Raw genomic sequence first — 20,538 nt, 5'->3', positions numbered from 1 at the left:
ACGAAACAATGGCCTCACTGTATGGAATGTTTTCAATGACACGTATTATGACAGAATGGTAGGTATACACCAAGCAATGGACTGCATAGAATAAAACACAATCTATAGAAAACTACAATTCAATTTTGTAATGTTATATATCACATTGTAATAGCTCTTCTCAAGTAAAATGTGTTGAAGATGTGAGATTGAGTTGAAAGAGCAGTCTGGCTAAAGCTTTTGCTGAAAAGATTTGCCATGATGTTTGATGAGTTGGATCGTCTGTTATCTGTGCTCATAGGGAAATGGAGGGGGTGGGGGGGGGGGGGGGGAGGTTGGAGATAATGCAGGTTGGTGATCATGAAGTATTTGTAGATTTATTTTGGTTTAAACAGTATTGATTGGTTGGTTGGTTGGTTGGTTGGTTGTATGGTTGGTTGGTTAGTTGGTTGATTGATTGATTGATTGATTGACCAAGTCTTATCTTTTCTCACCCAATAGCTAAAGAAACTAATGTCTGAGAGAGAAGATAATCTTGAAGCATTAGAGAAAGAGATGGGAGAGTCCAAACAAGCTACACAGGAAGTAATCCATGAGAAAACACAGCAGATAAATGGGCTTCAACATGAAGTCAATAAGGTAAAGTTGAAAGTATGTAAATATCTTACAATGAAAAGTAAATGAGGAACGTGGTGTAATACTTTGTGATGATTCAAACCTGGTTTTGAACTAAAGATTTCTATATTCAGTTTATGTCTATCGGTCAGATGACACGCAATTGACTTTACTCCTTACTTCCAATCGATTATCAAGGCTCAAAATGAAGTCAAAGTCATTGTCAGTCAAATGTTATCCTATTAACTTTTTCTTGTCTGTCTATCATTGCCATGAATGGATATGAAGTCAACTTAATCACATTGGCCTTAATAATCAAATCTTGGCTAAGGCTGAAAATGAAGTCAACTTATTAACATTGGCCTTACTTCCAATCTTTTTTCTAGGCTCAAAATGAAGTGAAAGACAAAGAGTCTGTTATTGAAGACTTACAGAAACAAATAAGTGAGATTAAATTAAACCTTGATAATACAATCTCCAACAATGATGAACTCAAACTACAACTCAGGGAAAAACAAAGTCAAAATGAGGAAGATACAAGACAGATTGAAAACAGGTAAAAATGGATTTTTAATCTGATCAGGGAGTTTTTTAGTTCCAGCATTTTAGTTCCAAACTTTATCATTTCTAGGTCTTTAACAGATTGACAGATTGAAAACAGGTAAAAATGGATTTACAATCAAGGAATTTCCTTAGTTCCAGGGTTTATTCCAAATGTAATACTTTTTGAGTCTTTGACAGATTGAGAAATAGAGATAGGTGAAATTGCTGTGTAATCAGCTTGTTTCTGTAGTTTGAACATTTAGTTCTAAACTGTATATTTTTAGATCTTTATTAACTATTCTGATGTCCAGCACTTCTACTGCCCTCGTTTGATAGATAGTAGCCATAGACATAAGAATGAACAGAACAAAAATCAATCAATAGCTAAAATGTGATGTGTTATATACACAACTTGTAATTGTACATATGTATTTTCCAAAATGTGGATGTGGAATTGTGCACAATATTTTATGAACCCAAAAATTAAAGAACTGTACTTTTTTTGTATCTATCATGATGTTTTTATCATTTAAAAGTAAGATTGAGACTGTTGCTACCCTTGTTTAACTTTCAGGGATGGCAAAATAAAAGAGATGCAAGAAGCTTTAAGGAAGAGTAAAGAATCTTGCAGCAAGTTAGAAGAGGAAAGAACAGAACTCATAGGAAAGGTAAATATAAACACCAGTATGCTTACACTGAAAAGACAGTTTTCAGGAGAGCTGTGTGTGAATGTGTGTGTGGGTTGGCGGTATAAAATTGTATAAATCACAGTTTTTGATATTCTCATGCTCTGCAATGCCTTGGATTAATTGATTGATTGATTGATTGACTGACTGACTGACTGATTGATTAATTGATTGATTAATTAATTGATTGATTGATTGATTTGATTGATTGATTGATTGATTGATTTATTGATTGATCAGCTAGTTGATTGATTTATCAGTTTAGTTGATTGATTGATTATTGATTTAATTGGTTGATTGATAGATTGATTGATTGATTGACTGACTGACTGATTGATTGGATGATAATTTGTTGATTTGTCCATTTGTTTGTTCTCAACTTCATTCATGTGTTGGTCTGTATACCAGTGGTAACTTAGTGAAGTCATGGGAATGATATTAATAATACACATCCTGCCTTTAAATTAAGCTTCAAAATGATGTTACTTTACTTGCAGATTGAAGCTGGAGAAGGAGTGGAAACAGCCATTCACCAACTAAAGCAGGAAAACGTAAGAACTATGAGTTGATCTAATGGATAATTTATCTTTTTGGAGAAAAAGTAGAATTATATATTAAAGGCTTAATGTTTTCTTGGTAACTTTTGAACCTGTTGTTATTATGTATCTATGCCATAAATTCTGAAGTATGTATTACATAATCTTTGAATGTGCCACCTCTCTACATCTTTCATTTGTGATTTTCCAAACAGGCTACATTACAAGAGAAGTTAGTGAGTACAGAACAGAGCCTAGAGCAGCAATCTCAAGAACACAGTGATAAGATTGAGAATATTCATAAACAACTCCAAGAGGTAAGCAACGAGTTAGTAAAATTCTCCTCTGTTTATGTTTTAAAAAAGCTACAGTTTGAAGTAGAGGTAGCCATGTAGGTTATTGCTGTCAACTATTGTTGGTACACATCCAATGCTCACTACCTACAATAGTATTTTACCTTATATGCTAGTGGATCAAAATAGAACATGAACATGGACTTGTTCTCATATGCGTCTGTAGTAATGCATGTGAAATGCGTTATGGTGTCAACCAAAAATTGAATTCATACACAAGTTCTCTTCTTCACTTTTGATTGAGAAACAGACATGTTTCGAACAAATCACTTGTCCTTCTTTTAACTGTCTAACTGGATCTGACAGAATGATTCAAATATTGCTGGAGGTGTTGAGTAACCAAAGGTGTGAAAAAGGTTAGCTTCAATATATGTAAATTGAGGTGTGAAAGTACTTGTCAGTTTATGTACATCTAACTGTCCACCTTCTGTGATGATGTCACAGTAGATTGAATATTTTGTGTTATTTTTATTATGCATCCTATTTATTTCAGGTACCAAGAATTATTTAGACCCCCCCCCCCCCCCCCATTTGTTATAAATCTCTGTGATCAATGAAGGGTGGAGATACAGTTAATTGCCAGTAACTGTCTTTCTGTAGCAAACTGTTAAACTTTCATTGTCTTTGATCTACTTTTTAATACCCGACAGACTAAGTCTAAGTTAGATGAAATGACAGACAAACTCACCAAATCAGAAGCCAATCTCAACGATCAAACCAACAAACTGACTTCCTCACAGGAAAAAGTAGCCATGCTTGAATCGGATCTCAAGACAAAGGTAAGCTGGACAACTTGTAGTATCTTGTGTATAATTATGACATGAGCTCTCAATGTTATCGGAGCGTATGAACATTTCATCAGAGTTTGTTTTATTTTTAATTTATCAAAGGCTATCAAGAAAATACACATGTTTTTGAAAAAACAATGATTACCTACTTTGTGTAACAAAATTGTTAAAATTCTGTGCTCAAAAAAAATCTGAAAAAATGAAATTATTGTTAAAAGAGTGATAAATTTGTCCATATTTCTATACCTATATCTGACACACTTTACATGTAATTTTATACTATTATTCCAAATGTAAATTAAATTTGGAGTAAATGTATGGCTGTACATTTATTTCCATTGAAATAAAAGAACAGGACACAAAGAGAGAACAGCTAGTAGATTAAAACTACCACTGATATGACTTTTACAGAGTGAATCACTTATGGCTGCAGAAGCTGCCAGTGTGTCACAGAAATCTGAGTTAGAGAATGAAATAAAGACAACAGAGAATGCCTTGGAGGATAAACAAGCAGAACTAAATAAAACACAACAACAGTTACAACAGGTAATGATTTGATAGAGTCGTGTACGGAAACCTTCACAGCAGACCAATTATTCTATCTGTATAGTAGTAGTTTGCATGCCTAACTCAGCTTAATAAGAATATCAACTTCATGTAAATTCATTGAATTTTTCATACTTTTTATGAAAAATGAACAAAACAAAAAAAAAACAAAGAAAGAATGAAGTATGAAGATGATATTGTGGTTTTGCTATAGTTTGGGAAGTCGTAGTTGAAATCTTGTCAAATTTGCATATACTTCTAGACCTTGTACCATACCTGTGATAGGAAACATCGGTAAAAGAAAATGGGAACTTAGGTAGATTTCGTCTGCCCGTCAACCTTAACAAAGACAGTGTTGATGTATGGTATTTTTTGTTTGTGAGTATATTGTATCAATATGATGAAAATAATGGTTGTTGTGTCTAATACCTGAAGTATTGATATTTGCTTTAAATTTATACCCAGAGTATAATAATGATACATTTTAAAACACTGTTAGAGCTATACAGTGGATTGTATCTCAGCATAAACAACAGTACACTCACTCTGTAAAACTTGGACAGTCAAAGTCTATATGGTGATTTCTGTGTATCATTTGTTCTTTGCTGCTAGATTTCCAGTGATTTGGAAAGTAAGAAAGACAAGTACAGTCAGTTAGAGTCTAGTCAAAAAGAATTACAGGAGAACTATGCGTCATTAGAAGGTACCAAGTCATCATTGGAAACAGACTTGCAAGAAAAGGTACAGTGAAGGGAAAGACTATTCCAGCCCCTGTCTGTGTGTGTGTGTGTGTGTGTGTCTGTGTCTGTGTCTGTGTCTGTGTCTGTGTCTGTGTCCATGTCTGGCTGTCTGTCTGTCTGTCTGTCTGTCTGTCTGTCTATGTCTGTTTGTGCATGCATGTTTGCTTGTATATGTGTATATGCATGTGTTATCTGTGTGTGTGTCTTGTCTGTCTTCTATTCTCTCTCTTTCTGTCTGTCTGTCTGTCTGTCTGTCTCTGTCTGTCAGTCTGCCCCCCTCCCCCCCTCTCTCTCTCTCTCTCTCTCTCTCTCTCTCTCTCTCTCTCTCTCTCTCTCTCTCTCTCTCTCTCTCTCTCTCTCTCTCTCTCTCTCTCTCTCTCTCTCTCTCTCTCTCTCTCTCTCTCTCTCTCTCTCTCTCTCTCTCTCTCTCTCTCTCTCTCTCATTTTCATTTAATTGGAAGATAATGTTAACAAGTAAACTAATCTGATATTTAGCTGAAATAGTTGTTACTGTACATATAGTGGATTATTACAAGTTACCAAATAAATCTCACAACAACTGACAATATTTGTGTTTGTATTCAGGTGATGCAAGTGAAGAATATAGAAGAAACTAAAGAAGCTATGAAGACAGAACTAGAAAATCAAATACAAATACTACAGACATCACTGACAGAAAATGAAACAGAATTAGAAAATATGATGAAAACTAACCAGGAGGTAAGTGAGCATTTGTTATGTGGTGTAATGTTTCCATGTAATGTTATGTGGTGAACATGTATATCTCAACAATATAGTTAGGCCCTCATGAGCACCCTCTTGATATAATGAAAATATTAAATTAAAAGTATTATTCCAAATTCCATCATTGTTGGCAAAAATGGTATCAAAAAAACCACAAGACCGAAGATTCTCCTGTAGTTTCTGTTGTCTAAACTGGCAACTACAGAAAGTTGACTCAGGCTTTGAATCGTCCAGTAAAAATATCTGATGGGGAACACTGTCATGAATGCTTTATAAATGTATGTAGAAATATTGTCTCCAGAAACAAGTTTTTGTTTCAACCTAAAATTATTTAAATTATTGAATTTATGGAGATTAAATCCTTATTAGATGACATCATTCATAGAATTCAGTGTTTTTGTTAAGGGTTGTAAGCAGGTAAAATGTACCTGAGCTCCCAGTCATTTTACTGGGTTTCCCCACCCAAATTAGTGTATGTTGTTGTATGAGAAACTATGCCAGTTTTACCAGATTTCTCCCTTCAAGTTACCAGGGTTCCCAGCCCTTAGCAAAAAACACCGATGTTATTGCTTTCCAGACATCTGTTCTACAGAGATGACAACTTTCCTATCGTTACTTTCAGACATCCTCTGAGCTGAATACCTTGAAGACAAAACTAAACGACCTTGAAGAGAAACTAAACAATGAAATGGATAAAAACATCAGTTTATCAGAACAGCACAAAAATGCACAGAACACCTTGCAACAGAAAACCATGCAGTTTAATGCATTAGAACAGGAGGTTCAAAGGGTAAGGGTGTACTTAAAGATGGCAAGATAGCCATCAAATAAATCTTGTGACAAGAGAAAAAAGTCTAGTTTCCTTTCGAACAAATACGGGGTATAAAGGTAGCTCCTACATGTAGGTGACAATAATTCATGCCACTGTAGCCATAACTTGGTGTGTGAAGTAAAAAATAAAAGTGTCAGTAACATGTTTCTCCACAGCCATGTGTGGTTAATATGACAACACTTACATTTGTGGATATTTTATGTAATTGGTGATTTCCCATTGAGAGGTTTAAGATAATTCTCGTTTGACTGATAGGTGACTGGTGAATACACAAATCAGTTGAAGACGATGGAAGAAGAACAGACAAAGATAAACGAAGCGTCAGCAAAGAATCAAAGAGAAGTAGAAGAAAAGGTAGGCATGGATACTGACAAACTTTTATGAAATACAGTTTAGAATGATGACATCTTAACTGAACACAATGTTGGGTTAATTTTTCTGTCCTTTTTCCATCTAGGTTTAGATGTTATGGTAAATGGCATTTGAGTTGGGTTGGTTGGTTGGTTGGTTGGTTGGTTGGTTGGTTGGTTATTTGGTTGGTTGATTGAATTGAATATTGCACATGTATGACACAGTCTATGCGATTTAGAAGTAGGGATGTCTTTTCTAAATTAGTACTACAAGTTTTATAAGATGAATCTGTTGTCATGTTATTGTTGTATTGTTGATCTTATCAGATAAGCAACCTCAGCACAGAAAAGGCTGCCTTGCAAGAGACTCTGGACAAAGCTAACAAGTCCATGGTGGAGAGAACAAAAGATTTTGAAGAAAAACAGAAACACTATGAAAATGAGATGGTATGTACAATAAAAGTTTTTGTCTCAAACTTAGTATTGTTTTTGATATCCAATCACGATAAACAACCAATATTCTACAACTTGTTGTGCTAGCATGTTGATACTTTGGACAAGAGTAGAGTACTTCAAAACTCTTTTGAAAGTTACTAAAAAGAAACAGAAAAAATTTATGTAAAGTGCTGCTTCAAAATAACTTCAAAGTCTTCATAACAAAAAATGCCAAATGTGAACGAAAAATAATATTTTATGCAGTGAGGAAGGAAAGCAACCAGATGTTTCTTTCCTAGCATATTGTAGAAAATATGTACTTCAAATGTTATGTCAGTGACACAGTATAGAAATGGTCATCATACTTCTCAGTGAAATCACTTGCATGTAAATCACAATTAATACTTTCCATTTTAGCACCGACTGCAGTCTGAATCCAGTCGGAAGGTTGAAGAGAGACAGAAGCAAGTAGCTGAACTGAACACAGTATTGGCAAAAACACAAACACATCTGAAGGAAGCCAAGGTATATTGTCATGATGGGTTAATCTACTAATCCATATAGAATTGAAATGCTGAAAGTGTTATTCAAAACAGGGCTATAATTTTGATGGTGTGTAAGTTAACCAAATGCTGAATGCAAATGCTGTACACAAACTTAAACAAAGTGCACTTGTCACATTTATAGTTAATCAATCGCTCACTGACTTCATTTCCATATTAAGCTTTCTTTCCAGGTTTTTAAAACATTTTCCAGCCATGACTACTTCATTTGATATTTACAGCAGCCTAGCAAAACAGTTAATGCACTCATCTTGTCTCTGCATGGTCCCTCTCTGCTAATGTGGGCACAGCAAAGGTGTCTTAACCTGCAATGCATGGACACATCCATGACTGAGACATAGCTATGAATGAGATACCTTGCCAATAAATAGCGCCCTCTAGTGACCAGTTGTACTGAGTCTGCAAACAGCACCTTTCTTATGTTACTGCTAGAGGCTGCCATTTACTGGCAAGGTATATCATTTACTTTGAACTGTAGATCTCAAAGTAAGGCAACAGTAACTAAAGATTACAAGCATTTGTCAAAGGACATGTAGGTAGGAAAACATCAAATCAGACATCTCAGTATTTGTGAGGGATACAGTTTGAATAGAGTAAAGATAGGGGCATGTGTCAACATCAATCCATTTAAAAACAATTGAGAACAACACAGCATACATATTTTTGGAAAATGATGTTTTCTTAATTAAGGGATACATTTTTATGAGAGTAAATTTAGGTGCATGTGCTAGCATTATCATACCATATATATTACCACCAATAGTTATACTGCAACATGCTTAATAATAAAGAACCATGAATAACAATAATGGAAATAATGCTAACTTTAAAGCTTATCTGAATTCACCATATCCTGAGATAATAAGCCTATAAAATCCTTTCACCTTCACCTACCCTATACCGTATGAATTCTCTGAGATTTCTACAATTTTTCCCTCATATTAAAATATATTTAAATTGATTCTCATGATGTTCTGCCCACACAAGGTTATAGGATACGCGACAACCTTATAATAATTCTGTGTTTTCCTGACAAATAGCTAATGAGCTCGCTTGTAATTTCTACTATCCAATGACTTGATCATCATCGGTGTTTAAGAAAATTTAAGTTCAATAACAGTTCATCAAGTGATACATGAAAAATTAAGCCATAAACTCAGATAAAATTCTTTCTTAAAATCTAGAATTATACTTATAAATTATGTTTAATCTAAATTGAGAATTGCAATGTGACTACATATGCACCAGGATGTGCTGCTATTCAGTATGACTGTGCTAGAGGGTCTGGTGAAGTTGCATTCACATGACCTTAACCAACCAATCACAGCTTGGTAAGAGCCCCTCTAAGACAGTCATAATTGATGCCTTGATTGTAGTCTTCATTGGAAGAGAAGATCCAGGTAGAGACAGAGTTGAGTGCTAGGGTTGGAGAGTTACAGACAGAAAGACATGAGTTACAGGAAAAAGTCAAGAGTAAAGAACAACAATTGAAAGCTATGCAACAACAAATTACAGAACAGGATGAAAATTTAGCTAAGCAGGTGAGAAAATGGTTACTTTCCTTGTAGAGTAATTATAATTAATTCCTGGTTCTTACATAAATCATCGCATCAGTGCAGTGAGGTCGTATCTGGCCTATACAATTGCATAGCAGATACGACCTTACTGCACTGACGCAACGAAATGTCTCTACAGGTGGATTAATTGAACAGATATTTAGACTCAGTATTAAGCTGTGAAAGTATCTCTCACGGCAACAATCTCTACTGTGCACTTTGGATGCACCATAAATAGAAGTGAAGACATTACAACCGTCACAAGAATGATCACACTTACAATGTATACACTTTCATTGTTTCACAAATGTAAAAAAAAAAACTAAACAAAAGGAAGAGATTTTAACCATCTTCCATGTTAAAGGCCCACAATTCAATCCCAAGTTCTTGCATAATAAAGGTCTTTCATATCAAGAGTAAGGCCAAATCATTCTTCTGTGGAAGACCATCTTTTTATTTTACCCATCAAGACAACTTATCCTCATATTTCAACCTAATCTGACATGGGTCTTTGATAAAACTTTGAAAAAGAGAAAAAATTAAAACTAACTTACTGTGGCTAAAAGTTTAATGATAATATTGTAGAATGACAAGAAAATCTGCAATAGAAAGAAAAATTGTGTGTGTATTGCCAGTAGTATTGTCATGTACATCCATAACTGATTACATTCACCATGATGGTTTAGTTGATGATGTTGTTGTTGTTACTAGGTCAACAATTGTGCAGAGCTTGGCCAACAAATTGAACAAAAAGAAAAGATCCAAGAAGAAATGCAGAAAAAGATTGAGGTAAAAATGAGATAATTTTAAAAGTTACCAACCAGTAACTCTACTCTTTTACAACATTCAATTCAATTCTTGCCCAGTTGAAGAATTAAGATTTTATTATATCAATATTTTCCTTCCAAATCTCAAAGAAAAAATTACAGTTGCAAGTCTTCAAGTTGGGGTGTGTAAGTCTGTTTTACTGACAAATAAGTCTTCTTTAACACATTGTATAGTTTTCATTGCATTATGAGGAAGATAAGATTAAATAGAAGAATTGTAGACAGGATTGTATTGATTAAAGAATTGGCAATGTTTAGAAAGAAGAACCAGTGTTATGTCTCCATCCTGTGTTATGTCTCCCTCTAGCTTCTGGAACAAGAAATTGCAAAGTCATGTGAACAATGTCACAATTATGAAGCACAAGTTGTCAAGTTACAGTCACAGCTGAGGGTAAGTGTACTCAACTTCTTACACGGTGTCTTTTTTTTGTCTGTCTGTCTGTCTGTCTGTCTGTCTGTCTGTCTGTCTGTCTGTCTGTCTGTCTGTCTGTTTCTTTGTTTCTTTGTCTGTCTGACTCTGTCTGTCTCCCCCCCTCTCTTTGATAAGTTAACATGTACATGTATATTACATATTTGAATAAACAAATAACACTATACAAAATAGTTTATCAATTTTAAAATGCCAATGAACAGTCAGCAAGATGTCTTTCATTTCTACAGGACACTCAAGAGAAGGGTTCAGCCTTGGAGTCTGATCTGCACAATGTCCATGCTACTTTGATACAAACAGAGAAAGAGCTGGTCACTGTCAGGGATAGTGAGTCATCTCTCAAGACTAGTTTACAAGAAGTGACGGAGGTAAAAATATCTTGTATAATAGTGTTAGCTGTAGTGTCATAGTTTGATGTTGAATCGAGGCATTGTTAGAGTGTTTTTAGAGTCTGTGGTTAATGAAGTAAAAAAGATGATGAGAATATTTTAATAACTCACTTTAAAAATGATAGTTGTACCGTGGGTAAAAAGTAGAATGACAAGGATGAACAACTGTCAATCATTTGTCAGCTGTCTAGTTCAAAACTTGCACTGACCTTCAGGATTCTACTTGGTAGTATTAAGTAATGCACCCCTATCCTTTACGCCCTACCCTCTACCCACATAGTAATCTCTGCTGTCAGTAGTGCTTACCCTGCACTCTGATAGAAAGTCATGAACAGGGTTGTTGATGGCCGAGAGGTTAAACCACTTGCCCTCTTACCACTGCGGTCGGGGTTCGAACTCATTCTTAATTCGATTAAATTTACCACGCTGTAAGTAAGAAGAGTGTCGTTCAGTTTGACTCAACCAGACAATGCAGGTTCTCCTGCACTAACTCTGAACCCTCCTCCTGTTATTGGGCAATGCCTGTTGGATGGTATACAAATAAATAAATAAATAAAAAAAAAATGACTTGGTAATGTTTGTACACAGGTGAAGAATATACTTGATGGTAGATTGGCCCAGTTAGACAAAGAACTGAAAGAAGCTGCTGAACTACAGTACTCTATGGAACAAGAAAAGGTCAGTCAATTGACAGGGAAACAGCTCTTTTTAAAAGTACGCCATCATTAAGAAGGAAAGTGAGTCATAAAAGATGAAATGTAACAGAACAGAAATACGTCAATTTTGTTTGTATTGACTATATTGTAATTTATAACATTTACATTTCATGTGTACAAATGTGGTGTTAGGTTGAACAAGCACTTAATGGTTGTTTGTAAGACATCATGCTATCTGTCTTTTTTCCAAGACAGTTTTGTATTTGAAGTAATAATTGTATTAGACAGCTGCTTAGTAGTGTGAAAAGCAAAATCATTCATGTACTTTTGATTTCATGTACCTAACGTCATTTTGCAAACAGAAGACTGTGACTTCATACGTAGATGGCAAGTGTAAACTTCATATCTTTGAGGTTAACAAGTAGTAGATTGATTGATACCAACCAAGCTTGCAATTCATCCTATAATAATGTATTTGTTATTGCAGACTACACTTCAGGAGTTGTTGGAAGCGGAGAAAAGCAAGACAAGGGAACTAACAGAAACTAGGGAAGTTCTTGAGAAAGACCTCTCTGATGTACGAGACCTGCTAGAGAAAGAAAAGACAGAGAGAGCAAAGGTGAGTTTAAACATCACCATGGCAACAACTGGTGGATTGGACAATACACAATGTAACCCTGGGAAGTTCACTTTGCTCAGTTGAGGGCAGTCTTTTAACACCAACCTCACGTCTGCCAAGGAAGGGGAATGCTGTCTATTCAAATTGAATCTCTACCCCCCCCCCCCCCCCCCATATTATCACTCAGTCCCAAAGTCTACCATATGAGATTTTTGCATGCATGTTTCAGTATACATGTTGAACATTTGCCATGTTGTCATGACAACTCGCTGGTGACTGATACTCTAGACTGAATACATCGACTATCTTTGAACAAAAAACTTTCAATGTATTTCACCAGGAAATCAGTGGTCTGCAAGATGCCAAGCAGTTATTGATAAAGCAGAAACTAGACCTGCAATCCCAGATTTCTGATGTTGAAAACCAGTTAGCCCAGGTAGAATCCCAACACGAGGAGACCAAGGAGGTGGCTCAGAGAGTACAAACTATGCTACGAGATGAGAGTGCTGCGTTACAAACAAAACTGGTAAGATTAAAATCAGTTGATTTCTCTCTGAATGTAGAGTCTGTGATGGTACGTAGGAATGAAACTGTCAGAAACAAGATTACCTAAAGAGAATCGACTATCTGAATTCTAATGCTCTGTAGTGAAATATTGATAACATTAACAGATTGTCACAGTGTCCATTCAATTACGTTCACTTTCATTGACACATTCTGACAACAGCACAGGTGATGTGTAGTTGGTACAAAACAGGTATAGAATGTAAGTGACATCACCTCCTACCAGGCCTCTAAAACTGTAAACATCCAGGTGTAGTTGTAGTCTACTGTTCATAATTTGCCATGACTGTGTTCACAGCTCCAGAATAGGTTTAACAGCTTACAGTGTCATGACAAGTACTAACTAAATTGTGACATGTACTTTTTGTTCATTTAAGATTTTTTTTTGAAAATATACTTTGCTAACAATAGATACAGTAAGAGTGAGACAAAAATGAGAACACCACACCAGTTTCTAAATAAGTAAATCCTGCCTTTCCCAACTTGTATTTTTTGCATACAAACAAATACCACCACCCCACCCCACCCCCATAGAAAGAGGATTAACACAGGTTATAATTTTCAAATACCTTGAACCCAAACATAATTTATACACATGTACTAAAAACTAAGAATTGTAGGATGAAATACACTAATGTGTAAAGATGAAACTCATCAAACCCATGGTGTTATCAATCCATCAACAGGCTGGTGAAGTACAAGCCAAGAATGACTTACAGAGAGAAAAGGAAGAAACAGAAGCTAAACTGACTATGCAAATCACGGCACTGAACGAAAACCTGGGCACAGTGAGAGGAGAGTTGTTAAGAGCAGAGACTAGATGTAGTGAACTAGAGAAGGGTAACGATGAACTCAGGGGTGATATGGCAGGTAAGGAGTGGTAACAGCAGAGACTAGATGTAGTGAACTAGAGAAGGGTAACGATGAACTCAGGGGTGATATGGCAGGTAAGGAGTGGTAACAGCAGAGACTAGGGAGAGTGAACTAGAGAAGGGTAATAACGATGAACTCAGGGGTGATATGACAGGTAAGAAGTGGTAACAGCAGAGACTAGATGTAGTGAACTAGAGAAGGGTAACGATGAACTCAGGGGTGATATGGCAGGTAAGGAGTGGTAACAGCAGAGACTACGGGGAATAAACTAGAGAAGGGTAACAATAAACTCAGGGGTGATATGGCAGGTAAGGAGTGGTAACAGCAGAGACTAGGGAAGGGTAACGATGAACTCGGGTGATATGGCAGGTAAGGAGTGGTAACAGCAGAGACTAGGGGGAATAAACTAGAGAAGGGTAATGATGAATTCAGGGGTGATATGGCAGGTAAGAAGCAGTAGAGACTAGATGTGTGGGACTAGAGATGGATACTTCATGAAACCAGACATAGTAAATTTTGAGTTCCTATGAAATCTACATTCTTTGAAAGGTAGTTTGAAATGTTCTGTGACATTCTTCATACATACTGTTACAGTCAAATTAAACCCAAATATATTCAAATTAGTTTTTTCTTCGTTTCAGTGTTAGAAGCCACCATTCAGAACAATCAAGATGAAAGGAGAGTTCTGTTAGAAAGGTAAAAATACAAATACTATTGTTGTGTTCAACTGTGCGCAGAAGTTTTATTGTTTCAGCAGTCACAGAGCACTGTTTTATACCATTGCAGTTGGTATCAATCATTTACTGTGAGATTGCAAATTTTGAATTCTGTGTGTGTGTGGGGGTGGGGGGGGTGGATGGGGGAGGGAATGATTCATATATTTGCAGCCATCAAGCTAACATGAAATATAAAACGTAATTGAATCAAAACTGCTATGAACAATCAACTTTGGGAGAATGAGAAATCTTCCCAGATTGTATTAAGATGTACTAGTTTGTGATATGTGCACACAATTGCTGATCTCTGACTGTGGCCGAAAGAAACCTTTTACAAACAGGATAAATACACAAATGAAATTGGATTAATAACTCTTTGCACAGCATGTTGGAAATACAGAGAGACCTGTATTACATCATAAGAACAGTTATATGGCCTCTTTACATAATAATTCACATTCACAGACAAATTTCAAGTTCCCCTGGCAATTCATGTACATGCAAAGAGGCCATAAAACTGTTCTTATCAAACCATGAAATGTAATACAACTCTCTGCTGTTCCAACATGCTGTGCATGCCCTGTGTTATTAATCAAATTCATTTATTTACTTTCCCAGGTTGTAACAAGTTTTGTTCAGCCATGGTCTGATGTTGTACCATCATGTTTACATGCCTCTTTCAACTACATGTACATTTTATCATTCCAGGTGTCTACAGAGTGAGAATGAAGTAGAAAAACTTCAGAACAAATCAGCAGACCTGCGTAGAAAACTAGACGATGCCCAGGCTGCAATGCATGAACTAGGCAGAGAAAATCAGAACTTACAGATTGTTAATACACAGAAAATGAGTCGAAAATGGCAACAAGATAGTGAAATTATTGACTGCCAAGCATGTGGCAAAAGCTTCTCAGTAACAGTCAGAAAGGTAAAACTTAGTGCTCATATGTGTGTCTCCTTTCTTTTACTTCTCTCTTTTTCACTTTTTTCCTCCTTCTCTCAGAATGTAAGCTTATCACGATGTTGAAGAATTACATGTACATCTCCTAATACTGAAATGTTTTGATCAAATACCAGTTGTTGGAGTAATGATGTACCAAACATGTATTCTGTTTGTCATCACAGCAGACTTTGTGTTACTCTGGATGCCAACGTGGTCTCTAACAAAACCACGTCTGGTCAAAGCCCCTCAATCAGCACAAAAAGTTGTTCATCCAATCAGTGAACCCCAACTGTTAGATCAGAGTGACGTAAACAGTGTATAAGTAGCATCCTGAGCTGACAAATATACCATATTTGGACATTACATAACTGCCCCAATAAACACTAATTTTATGAGGGACTGTGTTATTGGTTAGAATTTTGTGATTGATTAACAAAGACATGGTGTTAATGACTGTGTGGGTGGCTGTGGATGAATTTTAAATTGCATCTGAGGACTCTAGAGTAACGACTTTGACTATACTGTGAGTAGAGGTGTAAATGAGTAGAGGTGTAAATCGTAATGATACTGTAAAGGAACTAGACTAACTCAGTGTAACTCTAACTGTACCTGTAGTTTGTGTCTGAGATAACTGATTACAATTGGTAAATGTGTGTACAATTTCAATCTAATGTTACAGCCGACACTACCACAGCCAAACTTCAGTAGTGTCAGCAGTGTCGCAAATGAATTTAAACGCTGTATTGTATATTTTGATTCACAGCATCACTGCCGTAACTGTGGTATGATCTTCTGTAACGAGTGCTCGGCCAAGTCAGCCACCATTGCGTCGTCAAAGAAACCAGTCAGAGTGTGTGATACGTGTTACGTAGAAGTCACCACAGGTAGATGAGGAGCAATTGTGTACAGTTAACTACAAGACAATGCACAGTACTTGTACTAACACCAATACCATGGCAACCACCCTATTCCATTGCATGCATACCTTGCCCTTAGCTACTAACACCACTTCTAAATACAGTGTGTAAAAATAGCTTAAAATACTCTTGTGTAAATATTTTAGGCACAGTGGCATGTTATGATTATTTATTTATTTGGAATGTTTGTTTTGATTTTTTTTTAACTGAATGTGCTTATTGATAATTTTTACTAATATTTCAATATCATCGAATCGCTCAAATATTTATAATGTTTACAAACTTATATTATAAAATACAAAAAAAAAAGTTTTCATGAGTATCGAAAGAGGAAAACATGATTCTGAGAATTAGACATGATGTGAGACGTAATAACTTTCATTCAAAAAGTAACATTGATCAATGAATATATTGTGAAGATTCAATAGCGTGAAATTCAAAAATTATGAAAATTTAATTATGAAAATGACCTGTGTATTGTAAAAATACAAGCACACTGTCATTCAATGTTTTCCTACTCAGCCACTGTACCCTTTATTTATCCTATCTTGTCTCAGTTCTTGATATCAATATAACCATAAACACACATTCTACTAACATATATACTAAAAATACTTCAATTTCAACCTCTGTATATTTTCAATATTTCTGTAGATGAAGTAGTATTTTTCGTTTTGCTTAGAATTATCACTTTTAAAATGTAATTGTTATCTGTGGCATGTTATGTTATGATGCAGAATCATGTAGTATTTATGATTCATAGGAGCTGCTCTCTTCTATGAAATATAATATAATTATTAAAATGGCAGTTTGTTTATGTTTGTTGCTATTTTTTCTTTTTTCACATGCTGTAATTTGAATCGATGTATCTGGCAGTGAATTTTCTAAGTTTTATTTTCCACTGAATACTTTTAATTTCAAATTAGTGCTACTAGCAGTGTGATATTCTCTTCATTTTTTTGCAAAAGTTTTGTTTTATTAGCACAATGCATGACTAAACAAACCTAATTTGTGACATTATTTTTTCCCCTCTGCCTTTCCATAATTGTATTTTCACTTGGTTTTTAAATGCAAGGGAATTTCATTTGTACTTCGACATCTTCCAAGAAGCAGGTTGTCTGTGCCAGACAACATGAGTTTGGACAACCCTGTACCATAGACAATATCTGAACATAGATTTCAGCTATACCGATAGTTGATTTCCTACAGGTCTTATTACATCATTCATTCAAAAGTGCAAATGAAATTTCCTTTCGCATATCACGATTGTAATTATAATCAAGGGACATTGAATGTTGATATTCTTGATAATGTTTTGTTTTCTATTTGCAAATTGTTGGATATTCTTGACACTATTTTTTGTTTTGTTTATAAATTTGAAAATGTGCCATACAGCAGATTTTAATAGAAAAATAAACTTTTGATAGTGACACAAACACCATGAGCAGTAACTAGCACATACAAGTTGTTAAAATTGAAATAAGATCATAAAAACCACCATCATACTACACTTCATTTTTCCTCAATTCCAACTCTACAAAGTGGATTTACTTAATACATGTTCAGGGACATTACTGAGAACTCAGTATTCTCATATAAACACAAGAACTACAGCAATGTGATTTTGATCTGACTAGAGAGGGACAAGGGTGTGGGTCAGTATTGTTTTGGTGTATCCTTTTGACATCAAAAACAAAGCAATCTTTACACCACTTGTATGTATAATGGGATTTTTGAAGAAGGAAAATTTTTAGTCATCAGAAAGTATGTGTTACCACATAGCCCCAACTTGTAAGCGCTGAAATAGTTACTGTCCCTACAGCCTGGTTGCTGCAAAGTCCTATGCAGAAGACTGTATGCACAACTCTGGCAATTGAGGTCTTACAATTAAGATAGAAACAAACTAAAACTGTGTTGCAACATGTTGATATAAGCTATTGAAGGGGCTAATTTTACTCACTCACAGTAGGGTAGCATTTCTGATGACTTCCATGATCTTGTAGTGTACAGTTTTTGAGGACTTCCAGTGTTTATATTATCTTGATTACTGGGTGATTACATCACAGCAAAGACACAGCAATCATCCACTTGTTAGCACTACCACATCGAACAACAACAGTTTTAGTTTATGTCTATCTTAGTAAACCGAGAGACCTCGATTGCCGGACTAGTATGCTACAGCCACCATGTTTGTCAGTGGATGCAATTCATACAAGACAAAAGTAATGTCTAGTTTGGAACCTCACAATGTGTTCTTTACACAATCAATAATCTCCTCACTGTTTAGCAATTTTCCCATCTAATTCTAATCTCTACTGAAATTATATTCTCTGATGATAATTTTTCCTCAACTCACATCATACTTTGAAACTCTTCTCAAAGACTAATCAAGTTTGAAATATTTATGCAAAATTATCAATATTTTACAACTCGTTATACTAATAATATGGTAATTTCATGTTTTAATACTTTAATTCCAGTGCAAAATAACCAGTTTTTATGTGATAATGTCAAAATTGTGACTGTCTATATGTAATTTTATCCTTTCCATATTAACATTGCAGGTAGTGGCTCAATGCAGAATGCATAAATGAAAGTGGTGATGGTAATAGAGTCTAAGGGAGGGTGGTTAATTTGAGTGTAACCATAGACAGTGCTAAACACACTCCCGAACATCATTGTTTTCAGATGAAATGCAAAAGGGAAGTGTCCCAGTTCAAATGAACATGCATGTTCAATATTGACCACAGAGGGCGCTGCATTTGTGTGCCATCGTGAAAGTCATTGTGCTCAACACAATGCCTCAGTTGTGTGATCATTGCAGCGTCGACATTGTCTCTAAATTGACACCACACTGTTGTATTATCCAACAGTATTATTATTATCAAGATGAAAGCTATCTATAAATCATAAACTTAAGATATCGCATGATAAGTTTAAAATTTGACCAGCCTAAATAAATGGCTCTAGAAACCTTAGCATCATTTGCATATTTATATTTTTATAGAGTTAAGTACAAACTGACTTTTTTGCAATGTGTATGAATATATAAGTACCATACATCCCCATTGATCACCTGTATCACACTCAAGTGCAGTAATAATGGTGTCCTGATTCCCTTCTGCTTAAAAAGACATGGTTGAAAATAAAAAAATTTGTTGATAATTTCAAATCTGCTGATACTTGATTGAGGGCGCTAACTTCACATTTGAATCATACTGGTATATTTATTGAAATATTTCTAAATAACCAACAATTATTGGAATAGAAATTAAGAATTTAAAAAAATCAAATTTTTGATTTATATGCAGATATATTGATCACCATATCTCTCATGCAACATATGTTTTGCATAAAGTGACTCTGAGACATGAGAAAGTTTCAAATCCCACCGCAGTATAAGTTTGACTTTTGAGAGAGTCGTGTAGAAACATTAAAACTATGTACTTGGGTGTGTTCCAAGTACCATAAGCTGTATACTAAATAGTCATGAACTTTTGAGGAGTACAGTGTATCTGACATCGTACCAAAAGTGATACGATAAGAAAAACTAAATGGCTAAGATTGAATGACTAACAGTATAACTTCTCTAGGTAATGTTTAGAGTAAGATTCTCTAGCAAAGGTGAATGTAGGGGTATTACTTCAGACTCTTCAACTACTGCTACATTTTTCCACTGTTTTCAAAGATTTTCAACTCATTTTATTTCGGCTAGGTAAAATATGTCTACAGGTACCGAAAAACACCTCAGACTATAGTCTTTGTTTTAATAATGACGTCTAAAGGCCAACTACAAGTTCAAAAGCAAAATTCAAGTCTCAACTCTATGATTTTATTTTATTAATGCGGCCTTGATTTCTTCAAGTGTCTCTTCCTACTGAAAGATATAAAACAAACCATCTAAGATCAAATGACAAGGAGTTTAAGTAACTTCATTTTTGCTCTCCTCCTAGGTCTTTTCTGAAAGAGACAAGTCAGATTTTTTTTTCAGATTGATCAAACCAGCATGTTGTCTTTACTTCTATAGTAGTCATTATGTTTGAAGGGCATTACTATACTAGTACTAGTGTGTGTATTGCAAGTAGACTTTTATAGATAAACAGAAAGACGTCACATCTACATGTTCACAACTTGCCATAATGGAGTCAGTGACTCGCTATAACTTATAAAAAGTAACTTTTTATACAAAAAACAAAAAGCCAAATTTGGCACCACAACACCACCCACCCCCAGGTAAAACCTATATAGTACAGAGATAGTGTAAAAGTGGTTAACATGAGACAAATTCCACTTTTAGTAAAACCCATAGTAACATCTGTAAACTTGGGATGGTAGAAA

At 35.2% G+C, this 20,538-nt stretch overlaps 1 protein-coding gene across 1 annotated transcript in view; it reads left to right on the top strand.

Moving 5' to 3' along the window:
- Positions 1-19,278, top strand: part of LOC144433340 (uncharacterized) — a 29,473-nt gene extending 10,195 nt beyond the window's left edge. The window contains exons 15-39 of the mRNA XM_078121649.1: positions 481-618; positions 981-1,150; positions 1,712-1,805; positions 2,321-2,374; positions 2,575-2,676; positions 3,363-3,491; positions 3,912-4,046; positions 4,659-4,787; positions 5,372-5,506; positions 6,153-6,320; positions 6,618-6,716; positions 7,040-7,159; positions 7,565-7,672; positions 9,087-9,251; positions 9,978-10,055; positions 10,401-10,484; positions 10,754-10,891; positions 11,501-11,590; positions 12,056-12,187; positions 12,528-12,713; positions 13,438-13,621; positions 14,266-14,320; positions 15,049-15,268; positions 16,047-16,167; positions 18,765-19,278. Of these exons, the coding sequence (XP_077977775.1) occupies positions 481-618; positions 981-1,150; positions 1,712-1,805; positions 2,321-2,374; positions 2,575-2,676; positions 3,363-3,491; positions 3,912-4,046; positions 4,659-4,787; positions 5,372-5,506; positions 6,153-6,320; positions 6,618-6,716; positions 7,040-7,159; positions 7,565-7,672; positions 9,087-9,251; positions 9,978-10,055; positions 10,401-10,484; positions 10,754-10,891; positions 11,501-11,590; positions 12,056-12,187; positions 12,528-12,713; positions 13,438-13,621; positions 14,266-14,320; positions 15,049-15,268; positions 16,047-16,167; positions 18,765-18,790 (3,060 nt within the window). The 3' untranslated portion in view covers positions 18,791-19,278. The remainder of the gene's footprint in view (positions 1-480; positions 619-980; positions 1,151-1,711; positions 1,806-2,320; positions 2,375-2,574; positions 2,677-3,362; positions 3,492-3,911; positions 4,047-4,658; positions 4,788-5,371; positions 5,507-6,152; positions 6,321-6,617; positions 6,717-7,039; positions 7,160-7,564; positions 7,673-9,086; positions 9,252-9,977; positions 10,056-10,400; positions 10,485-10,753; positions 10,892-11,500; positions 11,591-12,055; positions 12,188-12,527; positions 12,714-13,437; positions 13,622-14,265; positions 14,321-15,048; positions 15,269-16,046; positions 16,168-18,764) is intronic.
- The last annotated feature ends 1,260 nt before the right edge of the window (positions 19,279-20,538 follow it).

The sequence above is a fragment of the Glandiceps talaboti genome, chromosome 1 (genome assembly GCF_964340395.1).
Source record: "Glandiceps talaboti chromosome 1, keGlaTala1.1, whole genome shotgun sequence".
Classification (NCBI taxonomy): domain Eukaryota; kingdom Metazoa; phylum Hemichordata; class Enteropneusta; family Spengelidae; genus Glandiceps; species Glandiceps talaboti.
Note: the sequence above shows the minus strand (reverse complement) of the source record. Positions and strands in the feature narration are given on the sequence as shown.